At 43.6% G+C, this 14,509-nt stretch overlaps 1 protein-coding gene across 1 annotated transcript; it reads right to left on the bottom strand.

Moving 5' to 3' along the window:
* Positions 1 to 9,510: 9,510 nt before the first annotated feature.
* Positions 9,511 to 11,340, bottom strand: LOC131680656 (uncharacterized). The gene is made up of 4 exons (XM_058961372.1): positions 11,208 to 11,340; positions 9,995 to 11,152; positions 9,790 to 9,933; positions 9,511 to 9,726 (listed from the first exon to the last, which is right to left on the bottom strand). The coding sequence occupies exons 1-4, from the start codon at positions 11,232 to 11,234 to the stop codon at positions 9,559 to 9,561; spliced, it is 1,497 nt and encodes a 498-aa protein (XP_058817355.1). The 5' UTR covers positions 11,235 to 11,340; the 3' UTR covers positions 9,511 to 9,558.
* Between the last annotated feature and the right edge of the window lie 3,169 nt (positions 11,341 to 14,509).

A 14,509-nucleotide genomic window follows, 5' to 3' on the forward strand; every position in this document is an offset into this window, starting at 1 on the left:
GAGCCTTTCGTTGCACCAGTACACCGGTCGCCTGTAGTTACCCGGCTCCTTTTTTTCGGCTTTGTTAGGTTACTTTGTTAGGGAGTCTGGTTAGTGCGTCCAGCTTTTTAGCATAACAGCTTTATACAAATACACTGTTGATTCTGGCTATCACGAAGCCTTCCACCACTTCTTGGACAGGGAAACCCCCCGCACCGTTATCGGGAGGAACACGATACAGCCCTGCAATGATTGCAACGTCGCACGATTCTATTGTTGACTTCCACAACAGTTGCTGTGCAATGTCGCAATGATTGAGCTGGGTTATCTCCATCATCACTGGACTGCCTTCGCCTTTTTGTAGACAGGGCTTAAGAGGCCTTCCGTCATGTGATCCTTTCCGCCCTTCTTTATGCAGAGCAAGAAGTTCAGTTGCTTTGTGCAGTCTTCTTCTCTCTACATTTGTTGCACAGATCAGATATGTCCGAACCTCTCCAGTTTCTTCCCTGATGGCCGATTCTCAGGCACCTACAAAAACCTCTCCGTTTGTTTAGTGGCTTTAGGGATCAATCATAACGAGCACGCCGACCATCCGAATTTGACATTTGACGTACAACATAAGCTTGTTGGCAATAAGCGTATCACTGCTGTTTGTGTGCCACTGTACGCCTTCCTCAACCCAATTGATATCTGCTCTTTCTCTAGCTTACCTTGCTCTATTAGCGCGCTCCTCTCATCATCTTCCGTTGTGATTCCGTCCAGATTCTTGCCCTCGACCACTGCTTCCTGAACTAAAGTTCTCACGGTCGCTTCTCCTCCCACCGCTTTTGGTACGAGTTCCCGATAGGTCGAGCTCTTAGTCAATGGTTACTTCTTCAGTTCGAACAGCATCTCGCCTTTTTAAGTGCGCCTGGTTCTTACTACGTTCACCCCAGCTCCTTCACCTTGTGATCCTCTCTCAAACTTTCGTAGACCGCAGCGTACGTCACGCCGTCGTTTTCTTTGACGACTAGAGCGCTTCCCTATACCTCTCCTGATGCGGTTTCTTCTTTTTCTTCATATCATACTTTACTTTTTGTATTTTCCCCATCTCCTCTACGTTTCCACGGTTCGCGATTCACTTTCTATTTGCCAGCTGTTTCGCAGTCTTTCACCTACCTTCTTGGGCTTCTGCGGTTCCTCCTCCTCTTCTGGTGTTTCGCTTACTTCTTTTCGCAGAACGAGAGTACCGGTCACCCTTCGACATCTTATGGGCTTCTGCTTTCGCCACCACCGTGGTCTTCAGTGTCTTTTCGGTGTTTTCAACTCTCTCCAATAACGCCATCTGTTACCATTCGACTGCTTCTACGGCGGATTTGATACTAATCACTAAATCCCTGATCTGTCAATGCACGTCGCCTCTGATCTCACGAATTCGTTCTTCGATTTTTTTGCCAAGGCTTCGTCACTTTAGGCAACCCAGACTGCTGGTACGGTGCTGTGGAACCTCATATATGTCGCGGTTCTGAGACTGAAGTTCCCTCCTGGGGTCAAGATCGTCGGCTTTGCCAACGACGTAACCTTGGAGGTCTATGGGGAATCTATCCCTGAGGTAGAACTAACCGCAGAACACGCGATCAACTCGGTGGAGGAATGGATGAGCGCGAGAGGCCTGGAGCTCGCTCAGCATAAGAAGTAGTTATCGTCAACAACCGCAAGTCGACACAACATGCAGTTTTCCATGTGGGAGAAGTTGTGATCACCTCACAGCGGAATCTGAAGTCTCTCGAAGTCATTATAGACGACAAGCTGACCTTCGGCAGCCATGTCGACTATACATGCAAGAGAGCGTCGACTGCTGTTGCGGCACTATCGAGGATGATGTCCAACAGCTCAAAGGTATGCGCCAGTAGACGTAGGCTACTGGCACGCGTTGCCGTATCTATCCTCAGGTACGGCGGCCCGTCATGGTCAAGAGCACTGAGGGTAACCAGTTACCTACAGAAACTGGAGAGCACCTACTGCGTGATGTGCCTCAGAGTAATATCTGCTTACCGCACTGTATCACACAATGCATCCTGCGTGATAGCGAGCATGATTCCAGTCGGGCTGGTCATCCGAGAAGACGAGGAGTGCTTCGAGCTACGTGGAAATAGAGAAGCCCGCGAGCGCGCCAGGGTGGCTTTGGTCGCCAGATGGCAGCGTGAGTGGGATAGCTCTTCGAAAGGTAGGTGGACCCACCGGCTGATACCTAACATATCGAGCTGGGTGGGCAGACCCCATGGGGAAGCTAACTTCCATCTGACACAATTCCTGTCAGGCCATGGCTGCTTCCGACACTACTTCCACAGGTTCGGGCTCACGGAGGTTCCCGTCTGCCCTGACTGCCCAGGTGTCGACGAAACTGCCGAACACATAATGTTCGTATGTCCTCGGTTCGACGTCGAAAGAAGAGCAATGCTTCACGTCTGTGGCTGGGACACAACCCCTGATACCCTTATTCAGCGGATGTGTCAAGCGGTGGAGAAGTGGAACGCAGTCTCGACTGCAACCACCCAGATTGCCTGCAGGCTACAGGGAATCTGGCACACCCAGGGGTACCAACCTTCCAGATTTATCTGGATTCTTCCAGATTTTTAAGCGTTGTCCAGACATACAGATTTATGTTTGTCTGATACAGATTTCAGAAAATTTGTCCAGATTTATCCAGACAATTTGAAAAATAACAAAATGAGATAGAAGAATTCATCGTTGATTTTTATAACAACTTTTCGAGCTACGAATTTGAAGACAACACTTTTTAGAATAGCTGGAATATTTTGTGTTTCAAAGGTTTTTTCGCTAAAAGTGAATAAATTTTGTTGAATTTTCTTCAGCTGGAAATTTCAGCAATCCAAGATGCTGAAAGCTCACAGCCTCAAATTCAATCCTCAAGTATTTTCAAAAAAATTGGGCTATCCAGACAATTCCAAACTTTTTCGAAAATTATTACAGACTTCTTGGAAACACTTGGCATCACTGGGCACACCGAGCAACAGACGACGGGCACAACTAACTAGTGATTGGTTAGTTGGAGCGAAAAAGGCCGAGCGCAGAAAAGTGAGTGAATGGTCTGTTCGTGCTGAGGCAGGTTTGGCGCTACGACTGGCAACTGGGAGGGTCGTAGCGTAGTATGTTGGGACTTAGCTATCGATGCCTCCAAGTCAGCCTCACACGGTTTGTTAAGGGTCAGCACAAAAGTCAGCCTCACAAGGTATGAAAACGGTGAGCACCCAAGTAAGCCTCACATGGTATGTCAGAAGTGGGGCCTAAGAAAAATGTCCCACATGGGATGCCAGGGGGAGCGACAGGGGTGTAATAAAGTGGTATGATTGAGAGTGAATCGGGTGATAGGGTGAGCATCCAAGTCAGCCTCACATGGTATGTTAGAGGCGAGCACAAAAGTAAGCCAAGCAAGGTATGAAAAAGGTGAGCACACAAGTCAGCCTCGCAAGGTACGAAAAAGGTGAGCACAAAAGTAAGCCTCATGTGGAGTGTTAGAGAGTGAGCAAGGTGAGACAGAGAGAGCACCCAAGTAAGCCTCATACAGGATGTATGAACGCGAGAGCGAAAGTGAATGAGTACATCAAATACAGCCACCCCCCAGAAGTAATACCGAGAGGTAGTCCCTGGGGAAACAATGACGGTGCCCAATGAAGTTTAGTCGGTATTACCTAGTCATGGCGGCGTCACAATGAGAGCCCGACACTCCTGGGTAGGCAACCTTACTAGGCCACCTTGGACGAACGGGTTCCCCACACTTGCTCCGTTAGAATTATTTTTTTATTTTTGTTTTTCTTTTCATCCATGCTTTTTTGAGTCCCAACTCCAATTCGCTAACTACACTCGATAGGAGAGTATTCCACCTTATTTCAGTAGCAGTTTGATATGCCTGTTAATACTATTAAAACTAATAAAACGCCTTTTCACTTCTGGTCAAAAACCTAGCGCCTTTAGAAGCAACAATACTGCAAGACAAATGTTAAAAAAAAAACCTGTTGCTTGCAAGTCTACAATCATAGCACAGTAAATAGAAAGCCAACCTAAACTATTTAAGCTTCCGCGCGAGCTTACGCTAAGTGCACTCCTATTGAATGAAGTGAATTTAGCGCTGAACAAAAACGATCGCTGTTGACAGTCGGGTGTCAAGTTGAATGCTCGATTAAATTTACATATGCATAGCACACATCTCGAGACGATGCGCGCTAAACAGGTTGAGTGGGTTAGTTGCGTCGAGACCATAGTTGCTGGTTTGCGGCTCTTGAACAATTTGGCGATTATTAGGATGGTATTCAAAATATGCATTGGAATTCCAATGAATTGAATTGTATTGTTTCGTCACTCTACTGCGATACGTCTCACAAACAACTTAGAGCGTATATTCCTCTGCAACATTGGAAAAAAATAATGTACCACATGTACGGACTGACATACCCTGGAGCAAGCGCCACCCGTCGCCTAATATCAACCCGCTTCGTATGGGCTAGTATGAACAAGGACATTACCTAATACGTCCGTAACTGTATATAGTGCCCACGTTCGAAAAATTCATCATCACACAAGAGCTTCATTTGAAATATGTGCTTTGCCAAGTTGTCGATTCCGCCATATCCACATGGATTTGGTAGACCGTTGCCACCCTCTAATTCGTTCCGCTACCTGTAAACGATTGTTGACTGATTCTCTCATTGGCCGGAGCCACTGCCATTAAAGGACATGAATGATGAAACAGTTGCACGTGCCTTATACACAACATGGCCGATTTTGTGGGCCGGAAACCATAACGACCGATCAAGGTAATTCGAGTCGGAGATATTTCGCGAATTATCAATGATAACCCGCTCGAAATACATTCGAACAACTGCATCCTCAAGCTGATGGCTTGGTTGAAGGATTTCATCGAACGTGGAAAACAGTCATCACATCAGTAGATCAAAAAAAATGGAGCGATCAACTGCAAATGATTATACTTGGACTTCGAACGGAGTTTCGGGAGGACTTTGAATGTTCGGTAGCAGAAATAGTGTATGGACAACCCCTGCGTCTACCTAGGGAATACCTGTAGCCATCAACGTATCATTCCAACCGCTCAGAAATTGCAACAACCCTTCGAAATTTCATGGACAAGTTAAAACCCATCGACGTCGATCATCAAGCCAAACCGTCTTTCTTTGTAAACCGTGATTTCAAGAAGTGTACTCACGTCTTCCTAAGGATAGATGCTGTCAAAAAACCACTTGTCCCAGCGCAAGAAGGACTGTCTAAAGCAGTCCCCTGGCAACCCTATACCATCATATGGAGTTTGACAGCGACCGACATACACTAAGGTTTTTTTTTACACGGGGGATACGTACCGTGTAAAAAAAAACCGTGCAAAAAAAAACCGCGTTAATTGCGAAATCCGTGTAAAAAAAAACCGCGTTAATTGCGAAATCCGTGTAAAAAAAAACCGCGTTAATTGCGAAATCCGTGTAAAAAAAACCGTGTTAATTCAGAAAACCGTGCAAAAAAACGCGTTAATTCCGAAAATCGTGCAAAAAAAACCGCGTTACATTCAATGCAAAAGACTTAGACGATTTTAGGAAAAGGGATGATTTCGGAGTTTTATCAAAAATGTTCTAAGTCCTTTTGAAGGCAAAAGACTTAGACGATTTTTGAACAGGTTTTTTTTGCACGGATTATGCAAGTAGCACGGTTTTTGCTTTTTCCAATTCCTTAGGTTTTTGGAAAAGTGGAAACGTCGGATCTTGAGGTTTCCTTTTGTCCCGCACTTTAACAATATGGTTGTTTTCGGTACAGTGTTAACGAGTAGGCACCAAATATCGATGCCTGCGGCCATTTGGAATACCAAGATGACGACTTCCGGTCTAACAGAATTTTCAATAACCCAATCAGTATGCATATTTTCCGAGCGGGCCTAATGAGCGCATGATAGAGATCAATGTCTGAGGCCATTTTGAAATACAACATTGAGACTATCGGCTTAGCGATATTCTGTATAACTCACAACATGGAGTGTTTTGGAACTGGATTGACAAATATGCAGTTGCCAGAGGTCTGAGTATAAATATCCAGCGTAAAACAAAAAGATACATTTATTTTTGTATATTTTGCATTTATAAGATAAGAAAAATGTGCTCATGAATGGATTTACTCGAATTTGAGTTGGTTCGTCCGCTAGAGCTCATCGAGCGAATCTTCATGCGAGACTCAAAGTCGATTCAAAAAGCTGACATAATCAGAGGGAAATAATAAAATCAGGTCTTCGCTGTATTATTAAGGGGGGCGTCTGGTGTAAAGTGCTCAAACCGAAAGTTATTTTGTTTTACGATTTTGAAGGCAAGGAAACAATGCATCTTTTATGTAATGTTAAGCTTTAAATTTGTACGTTTATTCTGTACGAAAAAAATATTTGCGCGGCCTTATTCTGCGCGGCGTGTGACGTGAGACGACGAAACTCACCTCACTTTACGTGACTTTTCTCATCCGATTCTGAGAGTCGACTCGGGTGAGGTGAGATTCCTCATTGCGGTTAAATGGGAGTCTCACGTCACCCGAAGTGACTCTTCAGAATTGGGTGCAGTCACGTAGAGTGAGGTGAGATTAGTCGTCTCACGTCACACGCCGCGCAGAATAGGGTCGGCAGCCACGCAGAGCCACACATACGAGCGTTCCAAGAGTAGACGTCCAACCATTTCCACGTCGAGGAGCGCCGCGGCTAACACGATGACTCTTGATAAAATTGTTTGACACAGGAAATTAAGTAAAATTTGTAAAGCTTAGACTTGTAGTTACTCGATGAACCAAAAAAAAGTTCGAGTTTAGGAAAATGGCTTCATGTAAACCGAAAAATCTCATATTTTTCTGTAAAATTCGTGCACTTTTCTTCAAAATAATAGAGAGAACAATTTTTTCATTCTGTTTTCTGTGGTTCACCGACAGGCTACACATATTGTGCATTTTCATAAAAAAATCAAGTCAATTCTTTGATTAGTTTTTGAGTTATCGTGTTCACCAATTTGAAAAACGCGGTTTCGAAAAAACGCTATTAAAGGATACTCCATATCAAATTGCATCACGGAAAAAATGACGTGGAAAACAATCCATTTGGTATTTTCTCTTAAAAATTTGGGTGGAAGTAGTTTAAAGTGTATTGTTCACACTGTATTTTTATCGCTGTCAGTCTTAAGAAAATTGTTGCCGATAAATTGAAATCTGCGTGTGTCATAGCAAATACGCGCGAGGAATGCATGGCTGTTTAAAACAAAAGAAGTTCAGCGTGGTCACCGAGATTGCGGGAGACTATTCTAGAGGCTCAATACTAACAATTAAGCGGATAAAAAAGAAGTCGATTTTTTTGCCCACTACACCAGACGCCCCCTTAAGATGAATGAGATGTACACTAAAGCAGAGATGATGCTTATAGAGATGCGCGAAGACTGAAGCCAAAAGTTCCAATCGAACCCAAAACAACGGTACCAAACTAGCAATGTAAACAAATATGGCGGATTTAGGAAGTAATGCGTGGGGAGTACTGAGATTGAAATGAAAAGAAATGCATGTCTGCATCCTGCATCCTCGATACATTTTTTCTAGTGCAACGAAAAACATGTAGACAGGCTCAGTAACGTAAATCAATGCGTTTCCAAGTTACATGATTGAGTATTGTGGGAAATATTTCAAAAAAGGAATTCGCCAAGCATTCATTAAAACTACAAGTCACTCGCTGTTTACACAATATTCCTGGTTGCCAAAACTAGCAGACAAATAATTTGTAAAACCGTGCAGCCAAATTTACTGTTTTTCTCGCCGCGTGTCTTTATATTTAAAACATCGTCTTGGCACTAAAATAGAAGTCACCATCTTAGATGAAAACATGACTTCCGGAATTGACATCCGGTATCTATTCATTAACGCTATTACAAAAATTCTCACATTGTTGTGGTAATTGAAAATTTTACTAAACCGAAGTAGCCATCTTGATTTTCCAAATGGTCTCAGACATTGAAATTTGGCACCTACTCGTCAATCCCGTTCCAAAAATACTCATATTGATTGGGCTTTGGAGAATTCCACTGAACCGGAAGTCGCCATCTTGGTTTTCAAAATGGCCCTAAACATCGATATCTGACGTCCACTCATCAATCCCGTTCCAAAAATACCCATATTGATGGGGTTTCAGGGAATTCCACTGAACCGGAAGTCGCCATCTTGGTTTTCAAAATGGCCTTAAACATCGATATCTGACGTCCACTCATCAATCCCGTTCCAAAAATAGCCATATTGATGGGGTTTCAGAGAATTCCACTGAACCGGAAGTCGCCATCTTGGTTTTCTAAATAGCCTCAGACATGAAAATTTGGCATCTACTCGTTAATGCTGTTCCAAAAGCAATCACTTCCACTTTTCCAAAAATCTTCGAAATTCTTTGCATTCAAAATGGAAAAGCAGAAACCGTGTAAATTTGAAAATCCGTGCAAAAAAACCGTCTGTCTTTTGCCTTCATAAGGATTTTTGCTAAAACCGTGTTAATTGCGAAATCCGCGCAAAAAAAAAATTGATCAAAAATCGTCTAAGTTTTTTGCCTCCAAAAGAACTTAGAACATTTTTGCGAAACCCGTGCAAAAAAAATTGTTGAGAAATCGTCTAAGTCTTTTGCCTTTAAAAGGACTTAGAATATTTTTGCGAAAAACCGTGTTAATTGCGAAAACCGTGCAAAAAAAAACCGTGCTAATTGCGAAAACCGTGTAAAAAAAGCCGTGTAAAAAAAAACCGTGCAAAAAAAAACCGTGTAAAAAAAAACCTTAGTGTATATGGGGCGTTATAGCTATAAAGCCCCAAACAAAGAATTATGTTCGGCACTATGCTCGATATTCAAGCATTCCACACGACGTTTTGCATCTTGTGGGATGATTTAATATCATATCATTCAGAAAATCGACATTTTGTAACTAAATACAGCTTCTAATCATTCGGTTCAAAATCAATGTTTTGCCTTTCATGGCAGTTATGCTGGCTGTACAGAGACGTCGTCCTTGACAGGGGGCTGGTCTAAAGTCATCGAGCGTCGGGATAAATATATTGACGTCTTAGGCATGGTAAAACTGAGAATATCTATTGACCGTATCAAACCAGCTTTCGGCTGCGAACAAGGAATCGACGAACATCCAGTTCAAGATGAAAAAACGAAAATTACACTAGTAAGTCTGGTTCTTGGTGTAACTGGGAGGAACTCGGTGGTATCGTTCTACACACAACTGCATTCAGACAGAATTTTGCGCTTAAAACCTTAGGAATAGGAAGAAAAGAAATAAAAAGAAGATTATTATTAGCCCGTCATTACTAGTAAAAGGTCGTTTTATTTCAACTCTACGGACTCCGCCATCACAAAGACATGAAATAAAATGTACACTAAGAGCAATTCATTGTACTGTATCTATTGTAGACTGGATGATCAATACGCTTATACTACTAGATATTTACTTATAAATACTCTAAGGAACAATCCTAATATCTCTTTTAATGTATTTATATTAGATGTAACATAAAATCTACGACAGCTTAAATCCATCTCTCTATAAGAGGGATCGTTCTAATAACAACATCACATCGTGGCATAACCCTGCTCAGTTCTTCTAGAAACCTAGGCGACTCATTGTGTACCAACAACTCCAATGTGGTTAGCGATGGAAAAAGCTTCAGTAGACCACGCAATTGGAAGTCGCTCAGCTAGGACGGCCAAAAAACATCAGAAATTATATCACAGTGTCGCTGTATTAAGGTAAAACTTACCGGAACATTTACCGCAAACAATCGAATACCCGGTATAGTTGCAGAACGCCTCCAAGGCTTTAAAGTGCGGTAAACCATTCGCAGTTCTTTCAGATTAGGTAGAAGATTGAGTTGACTTAATAAATGAGAAGGAAAATAAGTGCACTAAAATGATACGTTTCTATAATGATTTCTATTTGTTATCGTATATGAGTATCATATTTACCTCCTCGAACAGCAATAACTTTTCTAACTTCCGTAATTTGGATTCAAATAAAGCCTGCAGACACACGAAGTAATCTTCATCTATCTTACTGTAGTGTGACAGTTGCAACGCGGTTAACTGTGGCATAATACTATCCAACAGAATGAAGAACTGATCAGCGTCCGTTAAATCCGGTGTATCCAGCTCCAAGTTCTTGAGACCTGGTAAACATATATCTTCACTTTTTCTGTAGTAATCGAAAGTCGTTTCTGATATTGTCAGGCTCTCTAGTTTGCTAATATGCTGTAAAATTTTTAGTACCTGCCACCCATTATCGTGACCGAAAACTAAGAGCGCCTTTAGGTGCGGGCAGCACCTAGCTATGACTTGTAAAACCGGTAATGGAACGTTCAATTCGAGTCTAAGTGCCGTTAATTTTGAACATTTCGGAAAGAAATGCATGGCATATGGAACAGTTACATCATTTGGAGATAGGTTACAGCCACGTCTAACTAGGCAAAGTTCTTGCAGCTTATCCGGCTCCAACGCCCAAAGCTGTCTGAAATTATTTTTGGTTACTGTACGAATATTAAGCGTTCGTAGCTTTCCGTTCAATGACCTGATCGCTTCCCAGGGATGCTTCCCAGAGAACTCGAGTTCGACACGCTTCACGTTGGGTGCCAGTTTGGCCAAATCGAACTCAACAGTGTCCATAACGCCAATCGGCAAAGCTACATCTTCCAACTGATGCAGAACCGGCATTTCAGACAAGGTTGTTAATTCAGAACCACACTTCCCATTGTCAAATACCCGCAGTTCTTTCAGAACCGGGGTCTTCCTAAGAAGCGCCAACAGAACATGTAAATCTAGTGGGCTATCATGCACACACCAATCTATCGTCAGACTCACCAGGGACTCGCTAAATCTTGGCAACATTTTTAACAAACACCGCAGCAGGTGTTGATCAGACGTACGATCGAAGTCCACGCGTAAATTCCGATAGCGCCTTTGGCTGTTTTCCAGCTCCTGGAGGGACTCGCCACAATTGAAAGTATTGATGTATAGTTCTACATTCTGCAGGCAGGGCCCCGAAAAGGCCGTTATAGCCCATTTGCGACAGACTTGTGAGAGAACGCGAAGTTCTCGCACTGGGAGATATTGGAAGATCAACTGTAGGATCTATGGTAGAGTTGAATAAGTATAAGGGGAAATAATAATATTTTATCTTGCTTACCTCCACTGGAAGATTGTTTAAACTCATCGTTGAGTCGATCAGATCGTTTTGGCAGATCAATTCGTTTCACGTTTGGCGGTTTGGCGCGTTAGTTTTTTTTTACAAAGACAATGGTACAACATTAACATATAAAGACCCGCGGAGAGTATGAAAGCAAGTCTGCGCCCATAAAAAACTGATGATTGACAAATCTCCCAGTCGACTTACGAAATAGGGTGCTTTGAGGTCGACTGATTAATTAACTAACTAAGTTGGGTTTCGTCCGGTGAACAATTTTCGTTAACATATAAGATGCCAGATTTAATTTGCGTAAATTTGGTTTCAAACTACCGACTGATCGAACGATTGAAATGGTTGAAATCTGGGACGTTGAATTAGACCGATTTTAATAGATTTCGTCTACACAGTCGTGATTCGTTTGGTTGGGCCACAGCCTATGTACAACTAACGAGTTTAATTCGCTATAGTTGGGCCGACTGACAAATGTCAAAAACTCTCCAAAGAAGACATTAGTAGTGTAAAAAATAGTTAGATAGATTGTCAAAATCAATTTGACATGAGATTTTGACGGTCTGATGCTTTTTAGTTGGACAACTGGCGGAGGTCCAACTAAAAAGCGGTCCAGTTAAAAAGTGTCCAACCAGCGAATCACGACTGTACTAGTGAGAAACATGTATAGTTAAGGCTAGTTTACAATTCGGGATTTCGCACAGGATTTGATCAGGGAAAATTTCCAGCAGCAATAGACATTACCGAAAGTGGCGATCTAGAAAAGGCAATTCATATAGGAGAGTACAACAAGACACAAGCCGAAGTGCGTTGTTCAGCTGAGTGAATCATTTGGAAATTCTGGCCGGTGGTGTAGCGCTGCTATTAAGGAGCCGCCGGAAGAGTCCCGGAAGGAAGAAGTCACCACGGTTGAGCGGTAAGTCTGCACAAATTTCTCCCTTTTCTCATGCACTTCACTTCGCTTTTCGTTTGTGGGTCAGCTAGCCTTTCTTTCAAGATCACAAACGGAGCCCAACTAAACGTACCCGAAAGTACGTGTATAGCCCAGTTGGCAAAAATATGTGCAGTTAAAATATAGTTAAAGTTTTGTTAATTTTAGTGATGTTTGGCTCTGAAGACCTTTTTGTTTGTTACCTTATTCAGCCTTTGCATTTGAGGTATGGAGCAAGGTATGAGAACGGGTTGCTTTCACACCGTCTCCTCTCACGTGATGGAAGACTCCCGAAACATAGAAGCTTGTCAATCCCGAATAAAACTTCTTACACCGATTGACACTGCCATAAAAAAAGCATGACATCGTATTTCTAGAAAATGTCAAATCACGATTGCGTCATTATAGAAGCCGTTTGATACGCGCCTCCGGATAGGTTACGACAAGAATACGAAAGCTTGCAAGCGCTGATTATAGCTCTTTTAGAAGAAGTGTACGTCGCGTTAAATCCGTCAATAGTTAGTCCAGTAAGGGCACGCAGTGATAACACAACAGTACATAGCGACAGGGTGAACCAAAGGAGCAATAGTTCCGACCATCGTTCAGAAGTCAGCATTTCCAACGTTTTTCCGGAGAGCACCAGGACAGCACCTAAATCGAACAGAAAACAGTTTCCAAAAACTAGTCAACCTGGAATTGATTGAGGTTTGCAACGGATTTGACGAAACAAGGTTATTACTGAACTGGCTGCCAAACGTACCGTTCCCGCACAATACTCTACTGGAGCCAAACTTTGCGACCCCCGTCACATCGCAAAGAACATATTCGGGTGCAGTTACACCACAGAGGTTCGGTAGAGTACATGCGATAGGACTACATGAAGCACAACAAGGCCAATCAGACAGCGATCCAATAGATTCAGCACGTGCCGAGCAGGAAGATCGGGAGTGGGCACAACAGCTGGAAAACCGTTGGCCACAGGTGAACGCGTTGAAAAGAGAGAGCAACGTCGACCCTCTAATTCACAAGGATTCCAGTACCATCAGTCGACTCAGAAGCAACGCGGAACATGGAACACAGTAAGCGATATACCAGAACCGCTGTCGCAGAATCAACCGCGGTCGCACCAGCAACCCAGCAGACTCCTATTCACGTTCAAGAACCACACAGTGAATCAAGGCGGTCATGCCGGAATCATCATGGTAACGGACATCGATTTATGAACTGCTTGAAGCCCCAAGCCTTGTTGTTTTGTTACCGTTGCGGTCGGAAAGGTTACTCGCTTCGCAGCTGCCCCATCTGTTCGACGGGTCAGAGACACACAGGTGAGGAGTCAGTAACAGAGGAACAAGCATCCTCGCAAAACTTCTACAGTCCCTCATTATTTCCCGAGCTACGACACATCAACTCGATAATCATAAACGTGGATAGAGACAATATACCTCACGCAAACATTTCGGTACTCGGAAGACAGCTGACGGGTTTGCTAGACAGCTCGTTAATCGGAGGAAGTACGGAAAGGATCGTCGAAGAACTCAACCTGAAAAAGGGCTTTCTGCGTGGCGGGATCCTAACGGGCGACGGCACCATGCACAACATCGCTAAGTTCGTCAAGCTTTCAGTCGCCTACAATAGTTGACTGAGAGCATACCAGGAAGCAGCAGCGAGAATTGGACGCGGTGCTGGCAACATTTCCAGTTAGCAAACCTGGAGCGAGCGGATGCACCAACAAATACACACATCGAATCGACATCGGGGACACCAAACCGAGGAAACAGTGATGCTACCACATGCCCAAATATGTTCTAGACGAAGTAAACAAGAAGATAGATCGGATGTTAGCCCTCAATGTCATCGAAGAAGCGCTGTTTACCGCTTAGAACAACTCACTGGTAGCCACGAAGAAAAAGACAGGCCAGTACAGAGTATGCCTGGATGCGCGACATCTGAATTCGATAATGGTGAGCGAAGGACAGCCGATTCCGCAAATCGCTTCAATCATCAGCAACCTCTACGGATGCCGCTACATATCTTCGATCGATCATAAGGGCGCCTTTTGGCAAATGCCGCCCGAGTAAGCCTCTTGTCCAGCCACAGCCTTCACGGTTCCCTGTCGAGGCCAGTTTATGTGACAAGAGCGAGGAGGGTGTGAAGAAGCAAAGGTGGAAAAGTTGAACAATCCAGGCTTGTCGTAACCGGAGCGGGAAAGAAACAGACGTCAACGCGCAGGACAGAAGCCTCCCAGGCTTACCGTTACCGTAACGAGAGAAAACGGACAAGTGTGAGAAAGCAGACTAAACAGATCGGCAAAAGCGCGAACCGTGTCCAGCCCGAACAAGCGATATCCCAATGCGTAAGCATA

The sequence above is a fragment of the Topomyia yanbarensis genome, chromosome 1 (genome assembly GCF_030247195.1).
Source record: "Topomyia yanbarensis strain Yona2022 chromosome 1, ASM3024719v1, whole genome shotgun sequence".
Taxonomy (NCBI): domain Eukaryota; kingdom Metazoa; phylum Arthropoda; class Insecta; order Diptera; family Culicidae; genus Topomyia; species Topomyia yanbarensis.

Bases quoted from the DNA above. Each gene is read 5' to 3' on its own strand.
- LOC131680656 (XM_058961372.1), bottom strand. From the start codon at position 11,234: ATGAGTTTAAACAATCTTCCAGTGGAG. The intron at 9,934-9,994 runs GTAAATATGATA...GTATCATTTTAG, and splicing joins AGTTATTGCTGTTCGAGGAG to TGCACTTATTTTCCTTCTCA. The intron at 9,727-9,789 runs GTAAGTTTTACC...TGGCCGTCCTAG, and splicing joins TGTTTGCGGTAAATGTTCCG to CTGAGCGACTTCCAATTGCG.